Genomic DNA, 26,585 nt, shown 5'->3' with positions numbered 1-26,585 from the left:
TTTGCAGAGCCTCCCTTGGTGGTCTCCCAAGTATCGACCCCGCTCAGCTTCCAAGATCTCACTATACTATGCCACCTTCCCTCCTATACTGTGGTTAATACTCCTGAAAAACCTCTCCTTCATGAATGTGTCTACAGGGGGAAATACTGCTATACAGGCATGATGGGGTTCAAACCCTGCAGCCTTGGTGTCAATAGAGCCCCTCCTTGACCAAAAGGTTTATTTTTAAGCAACGTTCTATACTGAACCACGTGGTCTGCCTAGTCCAGGGCTGCCTCCTCTGACTCTCCAGGGTTTCAAGCAGGCAAAAGTCTTTCCCAACACCAGCTACGTAAGATTTAACTGTCAATGCCAAAGACTGAAGTGGAAACTTCCTCATATGCTCAAGAATTGGCCCTCCCATAATTTTGACGGTGGCTAGGGGAGGGACGGTGGCTCAGTGGTAGAGCATCTGCTTGGGAAGCAGAAGGTCCCAGGTTCAATCCCTGGCATCTCCAAAAAAGGGTCCAGGCAAATAGGCGTGAAAAACCTCAGCTTGAGACCCTGGAGAGCCGCTGCCAGTCTGAGAAGACAATACTGACTTTGATGGACCAAGGGTCTCATTCAGTATAAGGCAGCTTCATATGTTCATATGTTGATTTTATTGGTTTTGTTTCTTTAACACACCAAATAAAGCCGCAGCCTCCAAGACACCAGGGCAGCCGAGAGGTGTCCTGCCCTCCAAAACAAACCAGATGCTAAAGAACCAATCCCAGGTCTCTTCAGGCTAAAACCCCCTTCACGTGTGGCTTCATCCCATGTTTCTGAGGTAGTGCTTGAAACTCTGGCAACAGCCCTGGGCCAAGCCAATTGTGCAAGCCCTTCGCACCCAGCTGTCACCTAATGCCTTTCCCTCAGCGTCTTGCGACAAAACCACAAGGAAGGGCTCCTCAACACTGAAGTCGCTTACAAAACCATAAGGAAGGGCTCCTCAACACTGAAGTAGCTTACAAGCAGAGAGGACAAATTAGACTACATCCCCTCATACAAATTCTGTTTTTGTTTTTTAGTAATGTAGGAATACAAAATTAGAAGGTCACCTGAGTACAATGGGGAGAATGCATTTTTAGCGGTGTGGATAATTCTTTAGTGTTCGCTTTTTAAAACTCAAGGACCAAGGCCAAAGACTGAGCTGTTGTGGCATTTTTTTTTTCCTGGTTGAAGTGTGGGATGAGCAGAAACACATTTTCACAGAGAAATGCATTTTCGTTATTCTGATTTTGACAGATCTTGATTTGGGCTTACTCCTATTAGCAGCAATAATGATAACAAAACAATTTGGCAAAATCCCGAGGCCACGCAATTACCAGGATGAAAGTCACCACGCGTCTGCAAAAAGAGATATGTTTTTAAACACGCTAGCCCCCAGACCACCCGCCGACAGTATAATGCTTTTTCATCCAAACATCTGAACAGCTTCGTGCAACACAGAAATAGGGAGGTTTAACCCATCCAACTTCACAAACTCCACATCCATTCTCCAGCAGCAAGGATTTCCATATAAAAAAAATTCAGATCCGCTGTTAATTTAATCATTCTTTTTGGCTGGATTCCTCAGATAAGGAAGGGGTTGAGTAACCCATTCGTAAGAAAGCCTGACTGTGCCTGACATTGCCGTGCTTCCACTTTGGAAGAAGTCTGCTAACTCCAGGGCGGGGATGGCGCACCAGCCAGAAAACCATCTTCCTTCTTGACCTACTTCCAACTCTCATCTTGTCGTTTCTTTTCCAATTTACAGATCAAAGCCCAGCTAAGGACCTAGAAAACAACAAATGAGGATCAACAGTTTAAAACTTTTTATGGATAATATCGTTAACTCCGCCTCAAAGGAAATCTTGTAAACAAAACTAAGGAACACTGAACATTCTTGAAATTTTTCTCGCAAAGTCTCTCAACAGTCACAGAATGATAGCCTCTTCAAATAAGACTTAATGAAGACGTGGGGGAAGTCTTTAAATTCTTAGTGTTCCACTTATGATGGTACAGAGAGAATAAGGAACCGCTTTTAAAAGGACTCCTCACGGTTTCAATAGTTCTTCCTCCGCTTCTTTCTCCTGATGTTACATGGAGCCACAGCTCTACTCCCTTACACCATGGATCCACGTATGCTCTAATTTGCTGCTACCGGCTCTGAGCATGCGTGGATCCATGCTGTAAAGAGTAGAGCTGTGGCTCCGTGTAACGTCGAGAGAAAGAGGAAGAACTATTAAAACCGTGAGGAGTCCTTTTAAAAGCGGTTCCTTATTCTCTCTGTACTATCACGAGTGGAACACTAAGAATTTAAAGACTTCACCCACGTTTTCATTAAGTTCTATTTGAAGAGGCTATCATTCTTTGTGACTGTTGAGAGACTTCGCGGGAAAAATTTCAAGAATGTTCAGCGTTCCTTAGTTTTGTTTTTGTTTTACTTCACTAAAAACGCATATTTACATGCTTTGCGTGGAAGTTTTATTGCTTCCGGCGGTTATCTTATAATTGCTTATCTTCACACCGGCTTCAGTTGTATTTACTACCAAAGGAAATCTTGGCACACAAACAAGAATGAAGGAGCAAAACAGCTCATCGATTAAAATTAGAAGACAGAAGATAGAAGAAGGAAGGAGGAGGAGGAAGAAGCAGAAGGAGGAGAAGGAGATGTTGTTGATATTGGATTTGTATCTTACCCTCCACTCTGAATCTCAGAGCGGCTCACAATCTCCTTTATTTTCCTCCCCTACAACGGACACCCAGTGAGGTAGGTGGGGCTGAGAGGGCTCTCACATCAGCTGCCCTTTCAAGGACAACTCCTACGAGAGCTATGGCTGACCCGAGGCCATTCCAGCAGCTGCAAGTGGAGGAGTGGGGAATCAAACCCGGTTCTCCCAGATAAGAGTTTGTGCATTTAACCACACCAAACTGGCTCTCTATGTTGGAAAAGATTCTACGGCACATATGTAGTGCAAGGTCTAAGCCAGCTTTGGATATTCTTTCAGGGCACTTACTGTGATCAAAAAGGAGCAGATCTCAACCTAGAGCATTCTGTGACCTCCTGTCCCCTAAAGTGGGTCCTCTCGCTCTCTTCCAATAAGTCTTCTTTCAACAGAACAGTTTGCCTCCAGGAGCACCTTTGAGACCAATGAAGTTTAATTCTGGAGAGAAGCTCTCATGTGCAGGCACACAAAGGTTCGAACCCAGAAGTGCACTTTGTTGGCCTTGAAAGCACCCCTGGACTCAAGCTTGTTCTATCGCTTCAGACCAACATGGCGGCCACCTTGATTCTTCTCAGAGAAAGACTTCCTCTGATGCAGAAAAGCCTCCCCTTTGTTGTAGGAAAACTTGGTGCAATTGAACCAATTGAATCCAACCAATTGAACCAATTGAATCCAACCAATCTGGGTAAATTTTCCACCATTTGAATGCGAAATTCCTGCCTTCGCTCTCCTCCTGCGGCCCACTGATCTTTGCAAAATGCTGCTCCTGTGGGAGGATAAGAAACCCTGAAGGATGACATGAGGGGAAACTGCGGCAGGAAGGGGGAGCTGGGTGAAAAATTCAGTCTGGATCTGACCCAGTGCAAGGAGATGGCAGGCTGCATCAGCACAGGAGTGAGAACAAAAGCAGGGGTCACAGGGGTCATCTGCCCAAGTGGCCACTCACCTTACTGTGCTTCTCTGGAGGCTTCTGCTTCCACGTCTAATTGTCGTCTTCTTCCCTGGATGTCTTCATCTGAAATGCAAGCACAGGTCAGCGAGGATCCTGAAAGAGGCAAAGACATCACAGCCCAGCTTGCCAACTAGGTGTTGTTCATACCAGGGGCCTTTCTTACAGGCAGGGGCCCTTGAGAATGCGGGGAGGGGACTATACACAGGGTAACACACACACACACACACACCAGGGGTGGCCAAACTGCGGCTCAGGAACTGCATGTGGCTCTTTCACACAAATTGTGTGGCTTTTGAAGCCCCAATCACCTCTTTGGTCAGCTTGGAGAAGGCATTTGACTCTCTAAAACACTTCTCCAAGCCAAGCCAGCCAGTGTCTTGGAGAATGCACTTAAAGCTGCTTTCCTTCCACCTCTCTCTCCATCCCCCTCCCCCTTCCTTCCTTCCTTTAGACATCTGATGTTCATGTCTTGTGGCTCTCAAACATCTGACGTTTATTCTATGTGGCTCTTACATTAAGTGAGCTTGCCCATCTCTAATATATACATTAGTTCAGCCTGTGAGAGCTTCCGAGTAATTCAGAATTCTACACTCATTCTCCTTGCCCCGCAAAACGTGATCCATTTCGTCATGGATAGCAAGTTGTAACCTTAAGAGAAACTGCAGCCTCTCTTATCGCATAGCTTAACCTGGCCATAGTGCACAATCAGGAAGCCTTGTTTACATGGGTTTTGTATTGAAGAGGCCACAGGTGAGCACGTGCGCAGCATCTAACGAAGAGGAGCAGGAAGCACTGGTTTGAGAGCTCTGTGAGAACCTTCGGCCAATCTCCTTCCTCTCCTTTCTTCCCTCTCCTTTAGCCTCCATTTTTGCAACCTGTCATCGGCCTCCTGCTTCCCTTTTCTGGCTTTGCCTCTCTTGATGTCACTGGCTGATCTGCTTTGACATCACAGTGGGCCTAAACAAGCACCTGGCTCCTGTGGCTGTCACTGGATGACCTGCACTGATGTCACAGAGGGGACAGGGCAGTCTAGGCATAGCAGGGAATTAGAAAGTTACAAGTTTGCATTTTGCCTCCACCACAGCCTCTGTGTGAGTGCAGTGGAACTGATCTCGGCTCCCTGAACTTTCAATGCAACACTGAAAATGACAGTTCTAAACATGAGCAAAAGGCAACTCTTTCCCCACCAGTGAGTAAAATCACACATCTTTCATCTGTCTGAAGTTGGGAGGAGGGCTTCAGTGTCTCTTTTTCTAGGAATTAACCACTGGTCGTTTTCGCACTTACCTTATTCCGGAGCGACGTCCCTCTTCCCCACGCAGCGTCTGCGCAGATTTCGCACTACTTGCTCCGCAGAACCCGGAAGTCCCGCGGCTTTTGCGTCGCAAATGTAAACCGCCAAAAACCAGTTTACATTTGCGACGCAAAAGCTGCGGGACTTCCGGGTTCTGCGGAGCAAGTAGTGCGAAATCTGCGCAGACGCTGCGCGGTGAAGAGGGACGTCGCTCCGGAATAAGGTAAGTGCGAAAACGACCAGTGATTGCTTCCACCCCTCCCAGTGCTGTTCATTGTCACCCAATGAATGAAATCATAGTCAACTGATCACATGAGCTTTTATCAATTAAATCTGCTGAAATGTGCATATGGATAATGAACACTTTTTCTTTGGTTTTAGATGGCACATGAATACGCCTCCATAGAAACTACAAATGTAAGAAGCTATTCTCTACTGTGATGGCACTTGCCTCTTGCATCTTCTTCTTCACAAGCGCTTGTATTGAAAGTAATATTTTTTACATCTTGCCTGCTTAACTGTACTAGTTAAAAGTACATTGCCGCCCTGAGCCCGTTAGGGGAGGGCGAGATATAAATCTGATAAAATAAAATATAAATAAAATAAATAATTGGGAGCACTTTGTTTGTTGCCCGGCCCGGATGGCGCAAGCTTGTCTGATGTCATCAGATCTCAGAAGCTCAGCAGAGTCAGCCCCAGTTAGCATTTGGATAGGAGACCACTGAGGGTTGCTACGCAGAGGCAGGCAATTGCAAACCACCCCAAACATCTCTTGCCTTGGAAACACCACCAGGGGGCGTCATTAGGCAGCTGCGACTTTTCCTCCACCACTTTTTTTTGTTAACCCAGAAGTTTTAGTCAAGGAAGTGACCCTAGTGATTCAAGAGCAGCAGCAGCCATCTAATACACACTAGCATGCAACAAGAGTAGGTGGAATCAGTCAGGGCTTTTTTTTGTAGCAGGAGCTCCTTTGCATATTAGGCCACACACCCCTGATGTAGCCAATCCCTCAGGAGCTTCCAGTAGGCCCTGGAAGAAGAGCCCTGGAAGCTCTTGAAGGATTGGCTGCATCAGGGGTGTGTGGCCTAATATGCAAAGGAGCTCCTGCTACAAAAAAAGCCCTGGAACCAGCCTAAAGGAAGAAAAGACGACTGCAGATTTATACCCTGCCAATCACTCTGAATCAGAGACCCAGAGCAGTTTACAATCTCCTAGATTTTCTCCCCTCACAACAGACATCCCATGAGGTGGGTGGAGCTGAGAGGGCTCTCACAGCAGTTGCCCTTTCAAGGACAACCTCTGCCAGAGCTATGGCTGACCCAAGGCCATTCCAGCAGCTGCAAGTGGAGGAGTGGGGAATCCACACACTTAACCACTACACCAAACTGGCTCTCCACACACGCACACATCCAACTAAGACACCATCTTACCACATGAATGTCCTTCAACATCATCGAGAAGATTAGCCGTTGAGGCTGCAGTCCCCATCCTGCACTTGTAGATAAGGAGAAAAAAATACCAATGGTCTCCCTCAAGGCCCCACCATGGCTGAACTCCTCTGCTTGTTTTCAGAGCCCACAGCTCAGCTCTGGGACAGATGAAAGGCCCTGTGGGGCACATGCTGAGTGCCTTTCCCCCAGCAGCTGCCTCCTCCTCCTCCTGGTGAGTCCTCTCTCTGCAATAGGTTCTATCCTCTGGAACGGCCTACCAGCCACCCCATGGTGCTCTCAGGAAGCTGTGCAAGACTTTTTTGTTCCAGAGCACCTTTTGTGGAGGGTAAATTGATCGGGGCTGCGTTTTTTAACCTTTTAATCTGTGCATTGATTTTCACTGACTGTATGCAGCTTTTGCTGTTGTGTTTAACCACCTTGAGTTTGCTCGAGGATATAAGACGGGGTACAAATATTTTAATTAACTAACAGTATGCAACTACCCCTGAGCTTCACTGCTTGCTGGGACAGGCCCGTCTCCCCTTCACCCTTTAAGTGCTTCCTGCAGCAAACAAGCCAAATTCCAAATTGTGGCATATCCCATGGCAACCATGGAGCTCCTTGGAATTGACAGTGACTGATAGTGAGAAACACACTCGGCCTTCTCTGCAGCACTGAGATGGAAACCGCTTGAAATGGAAAGATTCTCATTTTAAATATGAAGACATTTTGATGAGAAACACCCTTGGGAAGGGAGGGAGGGAGGGAGGGAAGGAGGAAGGAAGGAAGGAAGGAAGGAAGGAAGGAAGGAAGGAAGGAAGGAAGGAAGGAAGGAAGGAAGGAAGGAAGGAAGGAAGGAAGGAAGGAAGGAAGGAAGGAAGGAAGGAAGGAAGGAAGGAAGGAAGGAAGGAAGGAAGGAAGGAAGGAAGGAAGGGAGGGAGGGAGGGAAGGAGGGAAGGAGGGAAGGAGGGAGGGAAGGGAGGGGACCACAGATTAATACCCCGCCCTTCTCTCTGAATCAGAGACTCAGAGTGGCTTACAATCTCCCATATCTTCTCCCCCCACAACAGACACCCTCAGAGAGGTGGGTGGGGGTTTTGGGGAGCCCCTGTTGGCATAAATGCCTAAGTGAACAACTAGCAAGTGCAGGGTCAGCAGTGATGACTGCATGAGTGATGTCGGGGGCAACAAAGCACACACCCGTATGGGAGGAGGGGGCTCATACGCTGGGCTTGTTGGGACTGGCTGTACTGGGACTTGTGTTTGTTTGGATGAGATCTCCATGCTGGAGACTGAGAGGAGGAAGATTCTGCACAATCCCAATATGGTAACTGGGCCACGTGTGGAAGGATACACCTGATGCTTCAGCAGCTGTTTTCTTTTCGACTTCCTCATCTTGGTCTTCTCTGAGAAAGCCCGGGCAAGTTCAAAGAGCTTCTTGCGTGTTGCTAGAAGGAAACCAAACATTTTTATGAAAAAAGGGTGGCGACAATATGTGGAAAAGAGACATTCCAAGAACACCAAACAAGCATCCCAGTTTCCATCCATGGAATGTTTTAATAATAATAATAATAAAATTTTATTTATATCCCGCCCTCCCCGCCGAAGCAGGCTCAGGGCGGCTAACAACATCCATAAAATATACAGTACAATAAATATACAGGCTTTAAAAATTAACATTATTTAAAAGCAATTCAATTCACAGTTAACTTAATCTGACAGTGACAGTGATGTTCCTGGCGCTATGTCTGTCAGTTTACATGATAGCGAGGGTCCCTAGAACAAAATCATGTTGGTGGATCCATTTATTTAACGATCATAAATCAGCAGTCCGTAAAAGCCAGCTTAAAAAGAGTGGTCTTGCAGGCCCTGCGGAATTGGTCACGACTCCGCAGGGCCCGCACCTCCTCCGGGAGCTGGTTCCATAGGCATGGAGCCATGATGGAAAAGGCTCGTGCGCGAGTGTTCTGCAATTTGGCCTCTTTTGGCCCAGGGATAGTCAGCTTGTTCTTCCCTGCTGACCTCAGTGCTCTCTGGGGCTCATATGGGGAAAGACGGTCCCTCAAGTAGGCCGGTCCTCGGCCATATAGGGCCATATAGGGTCCAGCAGCTTCCCCCAAAACCATCTCAAGGCCATTTCAAACAGGTCATTTTCATGTGCTGAAAACTCTGCCTGGATACTCCTTGATGGGCAACATCTGGCCATTTGCTTGTGCGTGTCAAGCAAACAGGCCACAGCCACAAAGCGCCCTCTGCCAGTCCAGGCTTGCTGCTGCTGTTCTCCATCCCAGGGTACTAGAACAGGGGGGCGGGGTGGAAACAGAGCCTGAGATTGGAAGGTGCCAACTACTGAATGGGGAAAGAGCCAGCCTACCTCCCAGTATTCCTAGCAGGCCTGGCCAATCCAGAAGTTTAGTATAGCCTGCCCATCACAGGGACATGCTGTGGACACACCAGAACTGAGACCTGGAGAGCGGGACCCCCAATTCAGGATTCCCAGTGGATTAGACTGGAGAAGATGGAGAAGCTACAGTATTGGGGAGAAGGAACTGCTCTGTTGACGCGGATAAGGGCAAAAAGGCCACGTGCAGCAACAGACCGACTCCAGGTCTTCTTGGATAACTCGCCTGCCCTTTTCAGTCTGGCTTCAACCGGGCTATGGGACAGAGGCAGCTCTGCAAGCTTTAGTTCTCTATCTTTTTTTAAATTATTTTTATTATTTATCCTGCCCTCTCTGCAAGCGGGCTCAGGGTGGCTAACAGTCAGTTTAAAACAGTTCAAAATTCTAATTTAAAACAATTAAAGCAACAATCAAATACATAAAATACATTTCATGGTGCTGTTAACTGGATCCATCCATCTCTGCTTATACAGCTGTTGCCTTAAGCAGAAGTTAGAATAAAAACTATGTAAAGCTACTTATAGTTGATGGCCTCTGTGTGAGTGCAGACAAAGGCCATGTCTGTTTGTTGCTCTTATTAGACTTCTCTGCAGCCTTTGATGCAGCAGATGAAGCCATGATGAAGCCTGGAGGCAGAAGTGAGCATCACAGCTGGGAGCTGAACTGGTTCAAATTATTCCTCGTGGATCGGATGCAAAGCTGCTGTTGGAACCCAGTTGTCATCCACGTGGGACCCAGCCTGTGGCCTTCCACAGCGTGTGAGTCTATCCTCCCCCTTGCTTTTCAGTCTCTAAGCAAAGCCCATGGGACAAGTCATTCACAGTTTTGGGGTTGGGTCTCATCAATATGTGAATGATACCCAGCTCTATTTCGCCTTATCCAAATCCCCTGGTAATGTGGTAGAGGTGGCTGGGGTAAACTGATTAAAACATTGAATTGAAACCCTGACAAAACAGAGGTAACGCTGACTGGGAAGGTGGAGATCTTGAAGGGAGTTTGACTGATCCTTGCTGATTCAGTTAAGAGCCTCGGGGGGTTATACTGGACCCATCGTTGTTCCTGGAGAAGCAAGTTAAGGCACTTGCAAAAAAGGCTTCCTTCCAACTCAGCCTGGCCCAAAAGGTACTACTGACCTGGCCACTTGGATCCATGGCACAGTAACACTGAGACTAGACTACTGCAATGCACTTTACATGGGGTTCCCCTCAGACTCCATGTGGAAGCCCCAGTCAGTGAAGACTGCTGGGGGGCTAGACAGAGCATCTCACTCCCATCCTGCAGGCACAACACTGGCTGCCCATTAGTTGATCAGCTCAATTTAAGGTATCGGCCTTCATGGCCTTGGACTCTCACATATGCGCAGGGTTTCTTTTTTTGTAGCAGGAACTCCTTTGCATATCAGGCCACACACCCCTGATGTAGCCAATCCTCCTGAAGGTTACAGGGCCCACTATAAGCTGCAGGAGGATTAGCTACATCAGGGGTGTGTGGCCTGATATGCAAAGGAGTTCCTGCTACAAAAAAAGCCCCGTATCTGTGAGAGCCCCTCTCCCACTACGCTCCACCACGACAGCTTTGCTTATCAAAGCTGGGTCTTCTGCCAACCTGCAAATGGGCAAACTCCACAACTGCCCCTACAGCTGCTTTCTCCACTGTGGCCTGGACCTTCTGGAATGGGCTGCCTGAGGAGGTCATAGAGGCTCCCCTCTCCTGGCTTTCTGCAAACGATGCGACACTGAACTATTCAAGATGGCTTTTCTATGCAGGCAATGGACTGTGCTGTACAAGATGATGCACAAGGTGACATGGATTAGGGACTATGCTCTATACTACTGCGTACAGCCTGCTGTAAGGATCCTTCTATGTAATTTTGCATCATTTAATCATAGAATCATAGAGTTGGAAGGGATCCCCAGGGTCATCTAGTCCAACCCCCTGCACAATGCAGGAAACTCACAAACACCTCCCCCTAAATTCAGAGGATCCACATTGCTGTCAGATGGCCATCTAGCCTCTGTTTTAAAACCTCCAAGGAAGGAGAGCCCACCACCTCCCGGGGAAGCCTGTTCCACTGAGGAATCGTTCTAATGGTCAGGAAGTTCTTCCTAATGTTGAGCCGGAAACTCTTTTGATTTAATTTCAACCCGATGGTTCTGGTCTGACCTTCTGAGGCCACAGAAAACAATTCCACACCATTATGTTAAAACTAAGATGTTACTTTAGTTCAATTTTTGGACTTCAGATTGGTTCCACAGCCCACATCCTGTTCCATTGTTTATTGACTATCCCACCCTCTGGATTGTATCAACTTACTCCACACAATCCACCTTGAGTCCAAGTGAGAAAGGTGGACTATGACGTAAATGAAATAAGTAATATTTAGACTTGACAAATCCAAACTCTTCACCTTGGGTTGGATCCAGCACAAGATTTCCACTTGTGCTAAAAACTCTTGTGCAAAGGGAATGCAAGAAAACAGCCATGTCAGCCATTTGGACAGAGTCAAACGGAATGTGTTCCCGTTTGTGTTTCCACTCGTACAAGATCCCAAGCAGCTAATTTTTAGGGTTTGTAACACATAGAGGAAAGCACTAGCTAGGTCTTGCACTAAATCCCATGCAAGTGGCACCACGCTACGTCCCTTAACATTTCTGCTTGCACGCTGCTGGATCTGAGCCCCTCTCTGCCAATGGCAGCTCCTTGAACCCTCGTGTGGCTCAGAGGCCTCAGCCCAGGGCTCCCCAACATTTTCAAGACTGTGGGCACCTTTGTAGCACTGGCACTGTGGGTAGGCACAGCCACAACATGGCTGCCACAAAAGGTGGGGCTGCCACAAAATAGCTGCTGCAGTTTACCTTCAGTCACGCACTGAAGATCCTTGTGCAGTGATGGCAGCGGCTGCCAAAGCAACATTTTCAAAAACCTGCACAGCCCAATCAAATCTCCAGTGGCAACCAGAAGCCTTGCTGGGCAAAGGGCCCACCTGACCATGCCTACTTTCTAAAAACACCCGGAGGGTGCCAGGGAAGTCAGTGAGGGCCACGGTACCCATGGGCCCTAAATTTGGGACCCCTGCCTCACTCAACGCAGCCACAAGTGACCTTATTTTGTGGAAATCTGCCAGGCCTGGCGCATGGGAGTCAGCAAACTAGGCAGCTGCCTAGGGCGCCAGCTCCCAGCAGGGGCACGGGGCAGGCGCCCCCTTCCCCCTTGTGCCATCCCTGAGCCTCCACTGCTCTTTGCCTCTGCCCAAAGTGGTGTTTCCCTTCTCCCGTGTCCTCCGAGGGCGCTGGGGAAAGGAAGCACTGAATGCCCATCATGATGACATCACTGTGACATCATCAAGCTGTGTGTGCAACCTTTTAGGGGGTGTGTGTGCATTGGGGTTCTATCTTAGGTGCCAGAACTCCATGCGCCGGGCCTGAAATCTGCCATCCTTAATGTTAGATAATTTTTGGTTCTACTGGAGACTTCAAGTTAAGGATTTCCTCCTGCACTCTTCGGTTAAACATCCAGATTATTTAAAAAGTAAGGACTGCACAACAGGACACACTTGCCACCTCTTGCTAGTTAAATGCAGCTCGTTTAAAGAGAAGCCCGCAAGCTGTGCCGTCTGTCTGGTGCAGCAGCTCACAAACCCTGAGTGTCAGCACTCTGAAACGGAAAACCCAGTCACGATACTTCTCACCCCAGGCACACCCCGGGGGGTTCTTTCCCAGAAACTGTAAGGGGGCCTTCCCTTGTTTCCGGGACTCCCTTGTAATGTGCATCCCACAGCTTCAGTCTTGTGAAAGGCAGAGAGATGCGTGTGAGGCTGTTTGCCCCGAACACCAGCAACTAAAAATAAAATCTAAACTCTGTACCAGGAGCTGCCAAATGCGGCCATCAGTCAAACACACAGAGCACCCAGCATAATTTATTTCAAGATTACAAATCCGTGGGAGTGAGGTGCATCACAGAGACGACTGCGGTTAGGCAGGAAAGAAGAATGAGGCGTGTTAGCTGTGGGGGAGAGAGAGGAGGAGCTGGGCAGAGAAATGAATGCCTTTCTGCCCAAATTTAGACCACCTTGTGTGAAATGGGTGGAATTAAATGCAGCTAAAGAAGGCAGTGGAATCCTGAGAGGGGAAGGAGAGCCATTCCATTTCACATTGCAGGCAAAGAGAGGGACACAGCCTGCCTGGACGTCTGAAAAACAATTCCCTGCAAGCAGAAAACTCATCCAGCTGGGGAAGAACCCTTCTCTGTAATGTGCTAATTTTCTTTTACTTGGGAAAGCGGCAGGTCTGCAGTCAGAAGCGCTCCTATCCCTTCTGGATTCCCCCACTACCTTCTGCCAGCACCAGCCTCAATGGCCAGAGTGACCGGGCATCCAGTGAGCTCAGTACCCCGGCAGAGAACTCCCTGCCAGCCTTGATCCATCATCCCACAAGAGCGGGACATCAGCAGCTGGAGTTGGCCACTCCTGGTTGGGAAATCTGGAGATTTTGGGGGAGTGGAGCCTGGGGGGGGGCAGGACTTCAGAGGACTATGATGTTACAGGAAGCATCTTCTGAAATGGCCATTTTCTCCAGGGGCATTAAGAACATAAGAACATAAGAGAAGCCATGTTGGATCAGGCCAACGGCCCATCAAGTCCAACACTCTGTGTCACACAGTGGCAAAAAAATTTATATACACGCATACACTGTGGCTAATAGCCACTGATGGACCTGTGCTCCATATATTTATCTAAACCCTTCTTGAAGGTGGCTATACTTGTGGCCGCCACCACCTCCTGTGGCAGTGAATTCCACATGTTAATCACCCTTTGGGTGAAGAAGTACTTCCTTTTATCCGTTTTAACCTTTCTGCTCAGCAATTTCATCGAATGCCCACGAGTTCTTGTGTTGTGAGAAAGGGAGAAAAGTACTTCTTTCTCTACTTTCTCCATCCCATGCATTATCTTGTAAACCTCTATCATGTCACCCCGCATTCGACGTTTCTCCAAGCTAAAGCGTTCCCCAAGCGTTTCAACCTTTCTTCATAGGGAAAGTGCTCCAGCCCTTTAATCATTCTAGTTGCCCTTCTCATTGATCTTGGTAGTCTGGAGACCAGCTACATAAATTCTATGATCTCTCCATTTGGTGCTGGGCGGGATGCCTGCGAGTGGACGCCCTTTTATTGCTCCTTAAAGGATCCTGAAAATGCTGCACTCTGCTCCCTCCTCCGGGAAGGTGTGAGCCTGCGCAGATATGAGCCTCCATGGGCACCCAATCAACCCATCCTGCCCCAGGCAGCCCCCCCAAAACCTGGAGCCAGTCCAGATTCTGTGCTGAGTGCTGACCGAACAGGTGGACAAATCAAGGCCTGACTTCCTTGACCCAGCTTCCAGAACTGGTTTTCCAAGCACAGGACCCCAGCAAGGAGGAAGAAGCTTCACCCCACCCCCTCCATTTTCCTTATCCAAAATGGCCTTGGGGGCATTATTGTTCCTGCTGAGGGGCACACGTAGAACATGTGCAGCCCCCCCGCCCCCCCATGAGGCAAATTTCAGCTGAGGAAAATATCGTTGGCGGGAAGGGGGGGGGAGGCTGAAGCCCCTTTCCCACATACGTGCCATTCCTTGCCCAAATCAGGGACTCGCAGGCCCATAGCCATTTCCAAAAGAAATCACAGCCCAAAATTCAATTCTGCTCTTTGCCGCAAAGAAACTCACATTTCCCCATGTGTTTCAATTTGTCCCTGAATAAGGCATCTTCGGAGATGGCACCGCTGGCCACGCCACTTAAGGAGCGAGTGATGTCATCTGAAATGGAAAACATCTGGGATCAGTTGGCCATGGAGGAAATGGAGGTGAAGGTTTAGCATGATATACAGCACAGAAGATTGTCTGACCACCCAAAATATGACTCTGGATTCTAGGACTGTAGCAGATGTTGCTCCTGCACAACTGGATTTCACAGAGAAAGTTGCTTTAAAAAACAAGAACAGAACGCAGAACAAAGAGCCAGAGGATGCAAAAAGAGACCAAAGATGCACAACTGTTATTATTTATAGGTCATCTGCAGGCAGATTGTCCACTTTTTAAAAAAGTTTCTGATATATAAATAAAGCAGAAGACTCCAAAACCAATCCATAATGATCACAATTACAACTCATTAATTAAAAAACATAATGCGCGCGCACACAAACATTCACACTAAAGGAAAAATAAGTTTAAAAACAAGCAAAATAAAGCCCCAATCCCCTGTTAAAAGCCTCAGGGGGTAAAAAGGTCTTTACTTGGTACTGAAAGGACAGCAATGTAGGAACCCCCTGGATCTCTAAAGAGGAGACCCACCCAAAAGCTCTCTCTCCATTTGCCCTCCTCCTAATCAGGGCTGTAATTCTCTGTCTGCTCCATCCTTGGAGCACCGGCTTCCCCTTTTCAGGGAACCAACTCCAGGTAGATGTGGGGGCGGTGCCTGGGAGGGGCCTCATGATGCTCCCAGAGTCCACCCTCCAAAGCTGCCAGGCCCTCCAGGGGAACTGAACTCTGCAGTCAGGAGGTCAGTTATCACTCTGGGAGAACTCCAGGCCTCACCTGGAGGTTAGCAACCTTAAATCCCCTTCCCATGCACATGATTCCATACGTCAATGAAAATTGTCTACTTTATTTCTCAAGTGACAGAAAACAGCAGATGGATGGGCTTTCCACCAAGCTCCCACAACTCCCAGCCAAGTGCACTTCTCTTCCCTCACCAGCAATGCTTGGGCACTCCAGACCTCACAGATATCCAGACTACAGAGATCAGTTGCCCCGGACAAAATGGCTGCCCTGGAGGGTGGACATACTGAGCTCCCTCCCCTCCTGAAACAACACCCTCCCAAGGCTTCACCCCCCAAATCTCCAGGAATCTCCCCACCTGGAGATGGCAGCCCTACACTCACTTAACTCCGGAAGGTAGATGTGATGGGAGGCAGGACTTCTATGTGGACCCTGGTAGGGTGGAAAGGCAGCATAGGAATGCTTTAAATAAATAAAATGTAGGTCACGCGAGGAAGACTCATCTGGAGGGGAAGCCGTTCCTGAGTTGGCCGACTGCCCGTCATTTACACCCAGTTTGCCTCTTGTGCAGAACTCAGGCCTGGTTCACACATGCAGAAGAATGAGAGGGCAGAATGGACGGAGCCACATCACACTGCAGGGGGGGGGGATTCCTACTTTGAAATGACCCTTTGCATGACAATCACTGTGCAAACAATGAGCAGCACAGCAGGATGAAAGCTTCCTTGCTGCACACAAGGTTTTAGCATAGGGCAGCACCCCTGAATGGGATCTTCCATAATCCTCCACCAGCAGTCTGATGTAGTACAGTCCATTCTACCACCCCAGGCGTGCAAAACGGCCAAGCCAAGTTGGGCCGTTGTCTGAATCCAGAGCTCAGCCTCCTGAGCTTCGATGCACAACGAGACAATCCTGCAGACTTCTGGTGCCTGGTTCCCTCGCGCAGAGCATCCATTTCTTGTGAGCAGCCTGAGCTAAAATGGCCACCTTTACCGTTCTGTTTGCCTCAACAGACAACACGCTCTAATTCCGTCCTCGGAGCTGCCGCTCAGCTCTGTGGTTAAGGTTAAGTAGGATTATTCCCTCATCCTGCCAGCCAGGCCGTCTCCCCCTCGTTCAGAGGATAAAAGGCGTTTGCATTGACTACAGCTGGGAACGGGTCACTCCCGCCCCCCCACTCCACCCATCTGCTTCCAAAGGCCTGTCCGGCACTCAAGCAAAGGGGCTCTTGTTTTTTTAAAGGCAAGGCAGCCAGAGAGACTCAGAGCATCTGCTTCACTGCCAGGCTCTTGGGTGAATGGCTCCAGCAGTTGCTTTGATCAGGTCACGTGAGGAATGCCTGGAGAGGGTTTGTCAGATTTAAACTGATTGTACAATTTGGTCAGCTGCCTGCAGAGGGAAGGCTGAGAGTGACAGAAAGGCAAAGGGTTCGAGTCCAACAGCACCTCACAGACCAACCAGATTTTCAGAGCATCAGCCTGTCTGAATCAAAGCTCCCTTCATCAGCTTCCAAAACAGTAAAAAGGTAAAGGTCCCCTGTGCAAGCACCGGTCATTTCCAACTCTAGGGTGACGTTGCTTTCACAACGTTTACACAGCAGACTTTTTACGGGGTGGTTTGCCATTGCCTTCCCCAGTCATCTACACTTTCCCCCCAGCAAGCTGGGGACTCATTTGACCCACCTTGGAAGGATGGAAGGCTGAGTCAACCTGGAGACAGCTACCTGAACCCAGCTTCCACTGGGATCGAACTCAGGTTGTGAGCAGAGCTTAGGATTGCAGTACTGCAGCTTTAACACTATGCACCATGGGGCTCTTTGGATTTGGATTTTAAAAAGGTAAAGGTAGTTCCCTGCGCAAGCACCAGTCGTTTCCGACTCTGGGGTGACGTTGCTTTCACAACGTTTTCATGGCAGACTTTTTACGGGGTGGTTTGCCATTGCCTTCCCAGTCATCTACACTTTCCCCCCAGCAAGCTGGGGACTCATTTTACCCACCTCGGAAGGATGGAAGGCTGAGTCATACAGTCAGTTTAAAACAAAGCATGTGTATTAAAAAAGACAAGGAAACAGGGACTGCAATCATAGAATCATAGAGTTGGAAGGGACCTCCAGGGTCATCTAGTCCAACCCCTCCTGCACAATGCAGGAAACTCACAAACACCTCCCCCTAAATTCACAGGATCTTCATTGCTGTCAGATGGCCATCCAGCCTCTGTTTAGAAACCTCCAATGAACCCAGACTTCTCTCTGTGACCCTGCTGAAGAACAAAGCAGGAAAGGCTTGCCTGGATGCCATCACTGCTCTCTCTTGAGAGGTTCCAACAGCACCAGTGGATTCAGGCTCTCCAGGCAATCAACAAGAACCTCAGATGTCAGGATTTGTATCCTGCTTTTGAGTCAAAAGCTGGTTTCCAAAGAGGTTCCCAGGAATCCAACTCACAGTGAACATTAAATACAAAGCATCTGTTGGGGAGTGGATTCTCAGTGAACCAGGATCCAAGGATGGCTGCCTGAGTATGCTCCACTTTCCCTCTTAGGGCACTCAGTCCTGGGGACAAATGGCATTTTGCCCTGAGCAGCATCTCGGATGCTGGTTCAATCTGTGAGCTCAGAGTTTGGGAAAGCAAGTTTCTGGCTACTTGCAGTGTCTATGGCTCAGGGAGGGATTGTGGGTGTGACTGAGAATCCAGGTGTTAAAAACACACACACAAACAAAAATACAGCAAAGAAAAAAGGCAAGGTGCCGTCTTTCTCAAATGCTTTCTCATATATGCAATAAAACCTTTTGTTAAAAAGTACACATGAGGATGTCCCTGTTTTCCTCTATCAGAGGCAGCTGATTCTCCTTTAGCTCACCTGAATGTATGAACTTTGGACTGGTAGAAAAAGAATACTGAAAGGCCTCTTCCACTGTGTATGATCTCAGAGAGATCTTGAAAGCTATAGGTAGGATTCCTTGTAATTACACAAATAGTCCCTTACCCAAAAGGTGCTTGCAGTATTTGTGAAGTCACCCCTTCCCTCCACCCCCCAAAGAAAGTGAACAGGTTTCACTCTCACTTTCTAAAACAGGAGGCTCCGGAAAGAGCAGAAATTGAGGGTGCCTGTTGACATTTATATGGCTAACATATGTTGCTTACAAAAGCATTGGCACCTTCAGCTGAGTGCCTCTGACCACACACAGAGAGCCCTCCCCTCAAAGGGAAAGAAAGAAAGAAAGAAAGAAAGAAAGAAAGAAAGAAAGAAAGAAAGAAAGAAAGAAAGAAAGAAAGAAAGAAAGAAAGAAAGAAAGAAAGAAAGAAAGAAAGAAAGAAAGAAAGAAAGAAAGAAAGAAAAGAGCCTCTATATGCCAAGTGCCATCTCTTTCAAATGCCTCCTCACGTCCCTGGAGGCCATGCACATGCTATGTGGAATCTCATCTCCCATGTGTGCCTCCAGTGGTCTCATAAGTGGCCGGGGGTGGGAGGAAAAAGAAGTCACCTGATTGAGTAGAAGGAGCTTGTGATCCACATCGCTGGCTGGCACGCAAGGCAGCTGCAAAGGATGGGCAAGCACAGTCTAGCCCAGGGGTCACCAATGCTTTGATCCACTGAGCATCTAGGAAACTTTGAGAGGGTGTGGAGAGCACGACATCAAAATGGCTGCCACAGGAGCCAGAGTGAAATACTAAAATGGCTGCCACAGGTGACAGAGCCAAATACAATGCCTCCCTCCCACTTTGCAGCCGTGGGAAACCCTTTGGTTTGAGTGAGGGGAGGCAACAACAAGCCCTGCCTTACAATGGTTACACCCACTTTCTGAAAAGCTTGGTATGCGCCAAGGGAAGTACTGGCAGGCTCTGTGGTGCCCATGGACACCATGTCAGGGAACCCTGGTCTAGCTAGACAGACCCTGAAAAATGGCCCCAGCCATGAGCAGGGCTGGATTGCTGTGTGGTTGCACAGTGCGAGTGCATTCAAAGCCACAGTTCAGCCAGTGATTGCATGCACAATCTGGCACAAAACCTTGTATCCCTTCCCTGTGTGCAAGCATGATACATGCATGCTTGAGGTGCCTAGACTGGGACATTTGGTTTTTTTGCTAACTCTGCAACTTCCAATTCTATCAAGAGGCCATGAAGGTGAAATTGCGAGCCCCAGTGTGGCTGCAAGAACCACAGTCCCTCAGCAGACCTGGCAATGCAGAGAAACAACCCAATACGATGTACCTGCGACTGCCGAGGAGAAGCTGACATCGTTACTGAGGACAACACTGCTCATCTTGGACTTCTTGGACTCATATTTCAATCGATCTAAAAAAATGACAAAAACGTTTCCCCCTTGACTTGATGCTATGTGTCTCACCATCCGGGAACTTCAGAGGGCTTGGTGATATAAATACACTTTACACTACAGCACAATCCGAAGGAAGGTGAAGTCACAGATACATTTATGTGCTTCAGCTTCTTGTGTCATGCTTACTGCACATCAGGTGAATGACAGCTGGATGCAAGCAGAGTCCAGTACAGAAAGAGAGTCCCTGGCTCACTGGGAAAGAGCTGCTTTGGCATGCAGAAGGTCCAAGGTTAAATCCCCAACTTCTCCAGTTACAGGATCTTTGCTTGGAGAGCCACCGGCAGCCAGAGCAGAAAGTGCAGGTCTAGATGGAACTACAGTTTGACTCTGCAGGCTCGGCTGTTCATGTGGGAAGGAACTGTGGCCCAGCAGCACAACACACAGTCCACACAAGGTCTCAGGTTCAGTCCCTCCCATCTCCAATGAGATGCTTCAGAAAGACTTTTGCCCAAGATCTTTGAGAGTTGCTGCCAGACAGGAGAAAACACTGGGCTATGTGGACAAAATAAGGCAGGATAAGACAGCTTTTAGGGTTCTCATCCTCCAGATGGGGCCTGGAGATCTCCTGGAAGCACAACAGCTCTCTTGACATCACAGGTCAGTTCCCCTGGAGAAAACAGCTGCTTTGGAGGGTGGGCTCCATTGCGTAGCTTGTTACCTGCCCTCCCCAAACCACACCTCCCCAGGCTCCATCCCTAAAATCTCCAGAAATATCCCCACTCAGAGTTAGCAATCCTGGCAGCTGTGCATGATGTTCCAGTGACCAAAGAAGCAGACTGCATGCATGAAACAGTTTTAATGCTGCAGTAGAAGGCTGAGAACATTTGGCTGAGTATGCTTCCTGGCCCCAAACCGGAGTGTGGCTCCCTGATTTGTGTCCCCGAGGACTCAGAGGAAAGGAATAAAACATGGCTGCCAATGACACTCTGAAACTGTGCCATCATGCCTCTTTCAAAATGGGGACTGAATCAAACAAGGTGAATTCCCCATCGCCTGAGAGAACATGCACCAAAGAAGAAGAAGAAGAAGATGATGATGATATTGGATTTATATCCCACCCTCCACTCCGAATTTCAGAGTCTCTTTTATCTCAGAATTTCAGAATCTCTTTTATCTTCCTCCCCCACAACAGACACCCTGTGAGGTGGGTGGGGCTGTGAGAACTCTCACAGCAGCTGCCCTTTCAAGGACAACTCCTACGAGAGCTCTGGCTGACCCAAGGCCATTCCAGCAGGTGCAAGTGGAGGCATGGGGAATCAAACCCGGCTCTCCCAGATAGGAGTCTGCGCATTTAACCGCTACACCAAACTGGCTCTTGAAAGGATGCGTTACTACACCAAAGACTCTGAAAGGATTCATTACCCCTCTCGAGGGCAAGGAGGAAGTCCCGGTTCCTCTGCAGCTCCTTCATAAATTCTTCATTTTGCAGGAAGAGGGCGATCCGCTCGTCTTCCAGGTACTGTTTCCACTTCCTCTCTTGGTCTAATGAGCCTTGAGGTCCCGGGCTTTCTTGGCTTGGGGCGGTCTGGTGGCAGCTTTGGGAACTCTGGACAAAGGGTTTTAGTGTCAAGAAGGACCATTTTCGAGACAGTCATACACAATACCTGGGCTGCCACTGTGGCCAATGAACCACCTCCCCCCGTAATGCTACAGTTTGGTGGGTTCATTTGCAGAAACAAGTTTTGCAGTATTCACAATTTACATTTTCAGAGCACTGCTTACAAAAATCTTAGGCATCTGCCCTTAAAAAAAAGTGCCACGCACTTTCCAGAGCTCAGACAGGGATCCCGAGCCAGTCTGCGGGTGACTTGATCTTGAGCAGGAGCAAGGAAGAGGGCTGAAGCCAAAAGTAATATTCTGTCAACCAGAGAGGAGTGCCAAGACCAAACTCCTAGCATTTAAAGGAGCATAAGCCAATCTTGAGGCTTCCTATTGCCTGCCACCTACCAGAGCCAAGGCTGTGTGCTCCCATTTCCTGAAAAGGGCCCCAAGGCCAAAGAGTATCCATACATAGCTGGCTCCCAGCCTCAGAATTCAACCCTTGGAATTTCTGAGCGATGCCTGCCCTACTCAAAATATTCCACGGTGAGTCGCCTGCATCAGAGGGAAACCCACCTGGCTGCTCCTTTAAAGGCCAGAAAGTAAGCCAACCCCCTCAGCTTGCAATCTAAATAATGATGAAAGTAACATTCACTTCTCACCTGTACCCTGTCCATTTGCTGGGGCAGGATGCGAAGGAAGTCATCGGGGAGGTTGCCTAGCAATGGGGGGTTCCAGTTCCTGTACCGCTGTTGTGCTTGAGGGCCGCTGGAATTCTGGATATCAGTCCTGTTGGGTCGAGCAAAAGGGACAGACATGTAAGGTGAAGCTTTACATTTGGGAAGGCTTGAAAATCTGTCTCCTTTGGCTATGCTGTTGATATCGTTTGGCTCTGTGGAACTTCCAAATAGCTCTTAGCCCCTGGGGAAGTGTCGGTGTTTCCACAAGATACAAAGGCACCCCAGCGTTCTTTCCACAGAATGGTTTTAAAAACAAGTTCTGGGCAACCCCAGAGCTCACCAGCAAGCCACAGCAGACAAACTTCACATATTGTTCACGTGGGCTTTTTCTACACAGGTCACAGGGCTGTACTGTATAAAATGACCCACAAAGTTACTGAGATTAATACGTAGGGGACTGTGGACTAGATTACGGCATATAGCTTCCTGTAAGCAAAATCCTGCTATGTAATATCGCATTGTTTAATGGTCATGTTAACATTTATGCTTTGCTTCAATTGTGTTTTTAGATTTTTGGTTGGCTCCAGATTTCTGTAATCCTAACCCTACGACACTGTTCATTGAACGTGCCATCCTGTCAATCCCCTCTGCGTAATCTGCCTTGAATCCCAGAGAGAAAGGTGGATGATGAACAACATAACATAAATAAACTCTTTCAGGCTCACCTGGGTGCAAATGCCCAGGGAGGGCTTGGGGTGTGGCATCATGTCATTTCCGTTCAGAAAGAGCAACCCTGAAGCCATGAGATAGGGTTGCCAAGTCCAATTCAATAAATATCTGGGGACTTTGGGGGTGGAGCCAGGAGACTTTGGGGGTGGAGCTAAGAGACATTGGGGGCAGAGCCAGGAACAAGGGTGTGGCAAGCATAACTGAACTCCAAGGGAGTTCTGGCCATCACATTTAAAGGGATAGCACACCTTTTTAAATGTCTTCCTTCCATAGGAAAATAATGAAGGATAGGGGCACCTTCTTTGGGGGCTCATAGAATTCGACACCCTGGTCCAATCATTTTGAAACATGGGGGGTACTTTGGGGAGAGGCACTAGATACTGTACTGAAAATTTGGTGCCTCTACCTCAAAAAACAGCTTCCCCACAGCCCCTGAAACCTCCAGATCAATTCCCCATTATACCCTATGAGAATCGATCTCCACATAGGGAATAAGCAGACGTTTCCCTCCCTCTCCACCCCTCCCCCCCCCCCCCCCGTTTCTGGGAACTGAAGCGAGGGATTGGCTTCTGTACTCACAAGTTGCTGCCAACTTCTTCAAAGTAACACAGACACCCCATCCCAAGAGGAAGCATTTCAATCGAAGCCTCCAGAACTGGAAATGCACATGGCCCTCTGGGGGCAGGTATGTCAAGCATGGTAGAATTCTATTGGTAATTGATTGCTTTAGGGTCCTCCATAAAGCTGGCCTGTGAAATATCATGGAGGACCAAAGCCTAACAGCTCTGTTATTCTTTCCCCCTCTCCCTTCTTGCTTTATTCTTGTGAAGTAGAATAGAGAGAAACGAAACTAACTTGAGAAAGAGTAATCAGTACCTTCCCATACATTCCTGTTAGGGAATGGGACACATCTGGGGAAAGCAAGGACGGAGTCCTGATAACGCTATGAGAATGTAGACATTTATGATAGTTTATGTGTGAGAGTGCATCCCTCGCCCCCACCTTCTGGAATCCTTTTGAAGTATGTCTTAAAAGTATTGTATCAATGTATCTTTAGCATCACTCTCAAGAATCTGCTCTAGCAGAAAGTATCGGTCTATCAATAAATGTAGTTTTGTATCAAACCTGACTGGTCATTGAAAACCTCATGCTTGACACTTCCCCCTGCCGACCAGCTGACTGGGGGCGGGAAGTGGAAGAACCCCCGCTGGGACCTGGGGATTGGCAAGCCTACCATGAGACCTGACAGAATCTGTCCAGGAATCCTCTGAAATGTAGTTCGTTTCATGACTGATATACAGGATGGAGGTGAGGGTGGTGGTGGGATTAATCCTTCAAAGGAAAGAATCTGAAATATCACAGCTGTGTCCCAACACAATGGAGCTCCCTGCCCTCATCACAGGCAAACAAATCTTGGGGATCCAACTAACTGCTTCACCCTTCCATTTACACACACAGAGATCCAGCCCATTCGGCTTTCTGTTCTCCACAGTAGCCAATCAGATGTTTCCAAAAAGCCAGCTTCCTCCAGCTCCTTCAGAGATAGATAGAAAACTGTACGGATGGCTAATAGCAGTTTGGTAGGTCAGTCCTCCGCCACGAATTGGCATTCTATAGCTGCCTAAGCCAGTGGCCATCACTATGTCTTGTGATAGTGAACACCATGTTCATTGGCAGGGGAGGAAGCAGGAAGGGCCCATTGACTAAAGTTCTGCTCTGCTCACAACTACAAAAAAGGCCTGGGCATGCCCAGAAGTGAGACCCTGGGGCATGAGCCAAAGGATATAAAAGGCAAAGGACTCTGGGAGAGAAAAACAGAGGGCCAAACTGTATTTCTGCAGACCTGTAAGATGCCAGTCTCCACAGCTGCTCTGAGGCTGCAGAGAAAGTGAATCTGGTTTGGATGCAACTCTATTTACATAGAGTGTATTTTGGCCCAGAGACAGATAAGAAGAAACACATTTCAGCCAGATGTTTTCCCCCTCTAGGGTTACCAGCCCCAGCCTAGGAAATTCTTGGAGATTTGGGGGTGGGGGAGTGGAGTCTGGGGAATCAGGGTTTGGGGAGGGGAAAACTTCAGCTGGGTCTAATGCCATAGAGTTCACCCTCCAAAACAGCCATTTTGTCCAGGGAAACTGATCTCTGTCACCTGGAGATCAGATGTAATCCCAGGAGATCTTCATGGGAGGTTGGCGACCCTTTGCTTTTTATTGTAAGCGGCTTTGGATACCCACTGGGGGGAAAAGCAGGATATGGAGATATAGATATATATTTTCCCCGTTAGGAAAAGTCGAAGGCCGCAGGAAAAGAGGAAAGGCCTATCATGAGACAGACAGACTCCATTAAAGAAGCCACAAGGGCCCTCTGTCTGCTAGACTCGAGCAAAGCTGCTAACAAGAGGCAGAAGTTTGGAAGGTCATTAATTCATAGGGCCAATATAAATTGGAAGTGACGACGGCATTTAACACACAGTTACTGAGATTAATGCCTAGGGGACTATGGACTAGATAACGGCATATAGCTTCCTGTAAGCAAAATCCTGCTATGTAATACTGCATCATTTAATGGCCATGTTAACATTTATGCTTTGCTTCAATTGTGTTTTTGGATTTTTGGTTGGCTCCAGATTTCCACAATCCTAACCCTATAGCACTGTTTATTGATAGATAGATAGATAGATAGATAGATAGATAGATAGATAGATAGATAGATAGATAGATAGATAGATAGATGAATTTATTGTCATTGTTCTCAACAAAAAGAGAGCAACGAAATGAGGTGCTCTTCCACAAACATACCAACACATCAAACACACATATTCATAAACCATTTAAATACATCTAAAACCATTAAACCATTAAAACCATTTAAATACATCTAAAACGGATAAACATTCATAAAACCATTAAAACCATTTAAACCATTAAATAAACATTCATAAAACCATTAAACATTCATAAAACCATTAAAACCATTTAAACCATTAAATACATCTAAAACAGATAATCCTTCATAACCCTGCATTTAACCTAACCACAGCACTTGGATAGAAACTGTCCTTAAATCTGTTTGTCCTAGCCTTCAACACTCTATATCGTCTACCTGACGGTAAGATCTCAAAAAGCAAATGGCCCAGATGTGTATGGTCCCTTAGGATCATTTGTATCTTCCTTTTACATGCCAGTCATGCCATGTCAGTTTGGTATAGTGGTGAGAGTCAGTTTGGTGTAGTGGTTAACTGGCGGACTCTTATCTGGGGGAATTGGGTTTGATTCCCCACTCCTCCACTTGCACCTACTAGAATGGCCTTGGGTCAGCCATAGCTCTGGCAGAGGTTGTCCTTGAAAGGGCAGCTGCTGTGAGAATCCTCTCAGCCCCACCCACCTCACAGAGTGTCTGTTGTGGGGGAGGAAGGTAAAGGGCATTGTGAGCCGCTCTGAGACTCTTCGGAGTGGAGGCGGGATATAAATCCAATATCTTCATCTACCTCACAGGGTATCTGTTGTGGGGGAGGAAGGGAAAGGAGATTGTGAGCCGCTCTGAGACTCTTTGGAGTGGAGGGCGGGATATAAATCCAATATCTTCATCTACCTCACAGGGTATCTGTTGTGGGGGAGGAAGGGAAAGGAGATGGTGAGCCGCTCTGAGACTCTTCGGAGTGGAGGGTGGGATATATATCCAATATCTTCATCTACCTCACAGGGTGTCTGTTGTGGGGGAGGAAGGTAAAGGACATTGTGAGCCGCTCTGAGACTCTTCGGAGTGGAGGCGGGATATAAATCCAATATCATCATCATCATCACACACACAAATATGAATTACACACTACTGTACGAAGAAGCCTTCCTGAGCCTTGGACTCATCAATTCCTAAGACAGTCGCAGCCAGTCACCTAACCCTTGCCTTTCATTCCCCTTTAAGCCTGGATGTTTTCCCTGACATGCCTGCTGCAGTCCACCCACCTCTG

The 26,585-nt window shown here is 47.9% G+C and overlaps 1 protein-coding gene across 3 annotated transcripts in view; it reads right to left on the bottom strand.

The window, feature by feature from the left end:
* Nucleotides 1-1,036: 1,036 nt before the first annotated feature.
* The window catches only part of CUEDC1 (CUE domain containing 1), an 81,767-nt gene continuing 56,218 nt past the window's right edge, over nt 1,037-26,585 (bottom strand). For 2 of the 3 annotated variants that reach the window (XM_060259390.1, XM_060259391.1), the window contains 8 exons: nt 21,872-21,998; nt 21,033-21,216; nt 19,544-19,627; nt 14,505-14,594; nt 7,760-7,853; nt 6,406-6,464; nt 3,676-3,744; nt 1,037-1,797 (listed from right to left, as the gene is read on the bottom strand). In XM_060259390.1, the coding sequence (XP_060115373.1) occupies nt 3,677-3,744; nt 6,406-6,464; nt 7,760-7,853; nt 14,505-14,594; nt 19,544-19,627; nt 21,033-21,216; nt 21,872-21,998 (706 nt within the window). In that variant the 3' untranslated portion in view covers nt 1,037-1,797; nt 3,676. The remainder of the gene's footprint in view (nt 1,798-3,675; nt 3,745-6,405; nt 6,465-7,759; nt 7,854-14,504; nt 14,595-19,543; nt 19,628-21,032; nt 21,217-21,871; nt 21,999-26,585) is intronic. The other variant, XM_060259392.1, reaches the window with a different exon arrangement.

The sequence above is a fragment of the Heteronotia binoei genome, chromosome 18 (assembly GCF_032191835.1).
Source record: "Heteronotia binoei isolate CCM8104 ecotype False Entrance Well chromosome 18, APGP_CSIRO_Hbin_v1, whole genome shotgun sequence".
Taxonomy (NCBI): Eukaryota; Metazoa; Chordata; class Lepidosauria; order Squamata; family Gekkonidae; genus Heteronotia; species Heteronotia binoei.
This window is presented reverse-complemented; position numbering and strand designations above follow the sequence as displayed.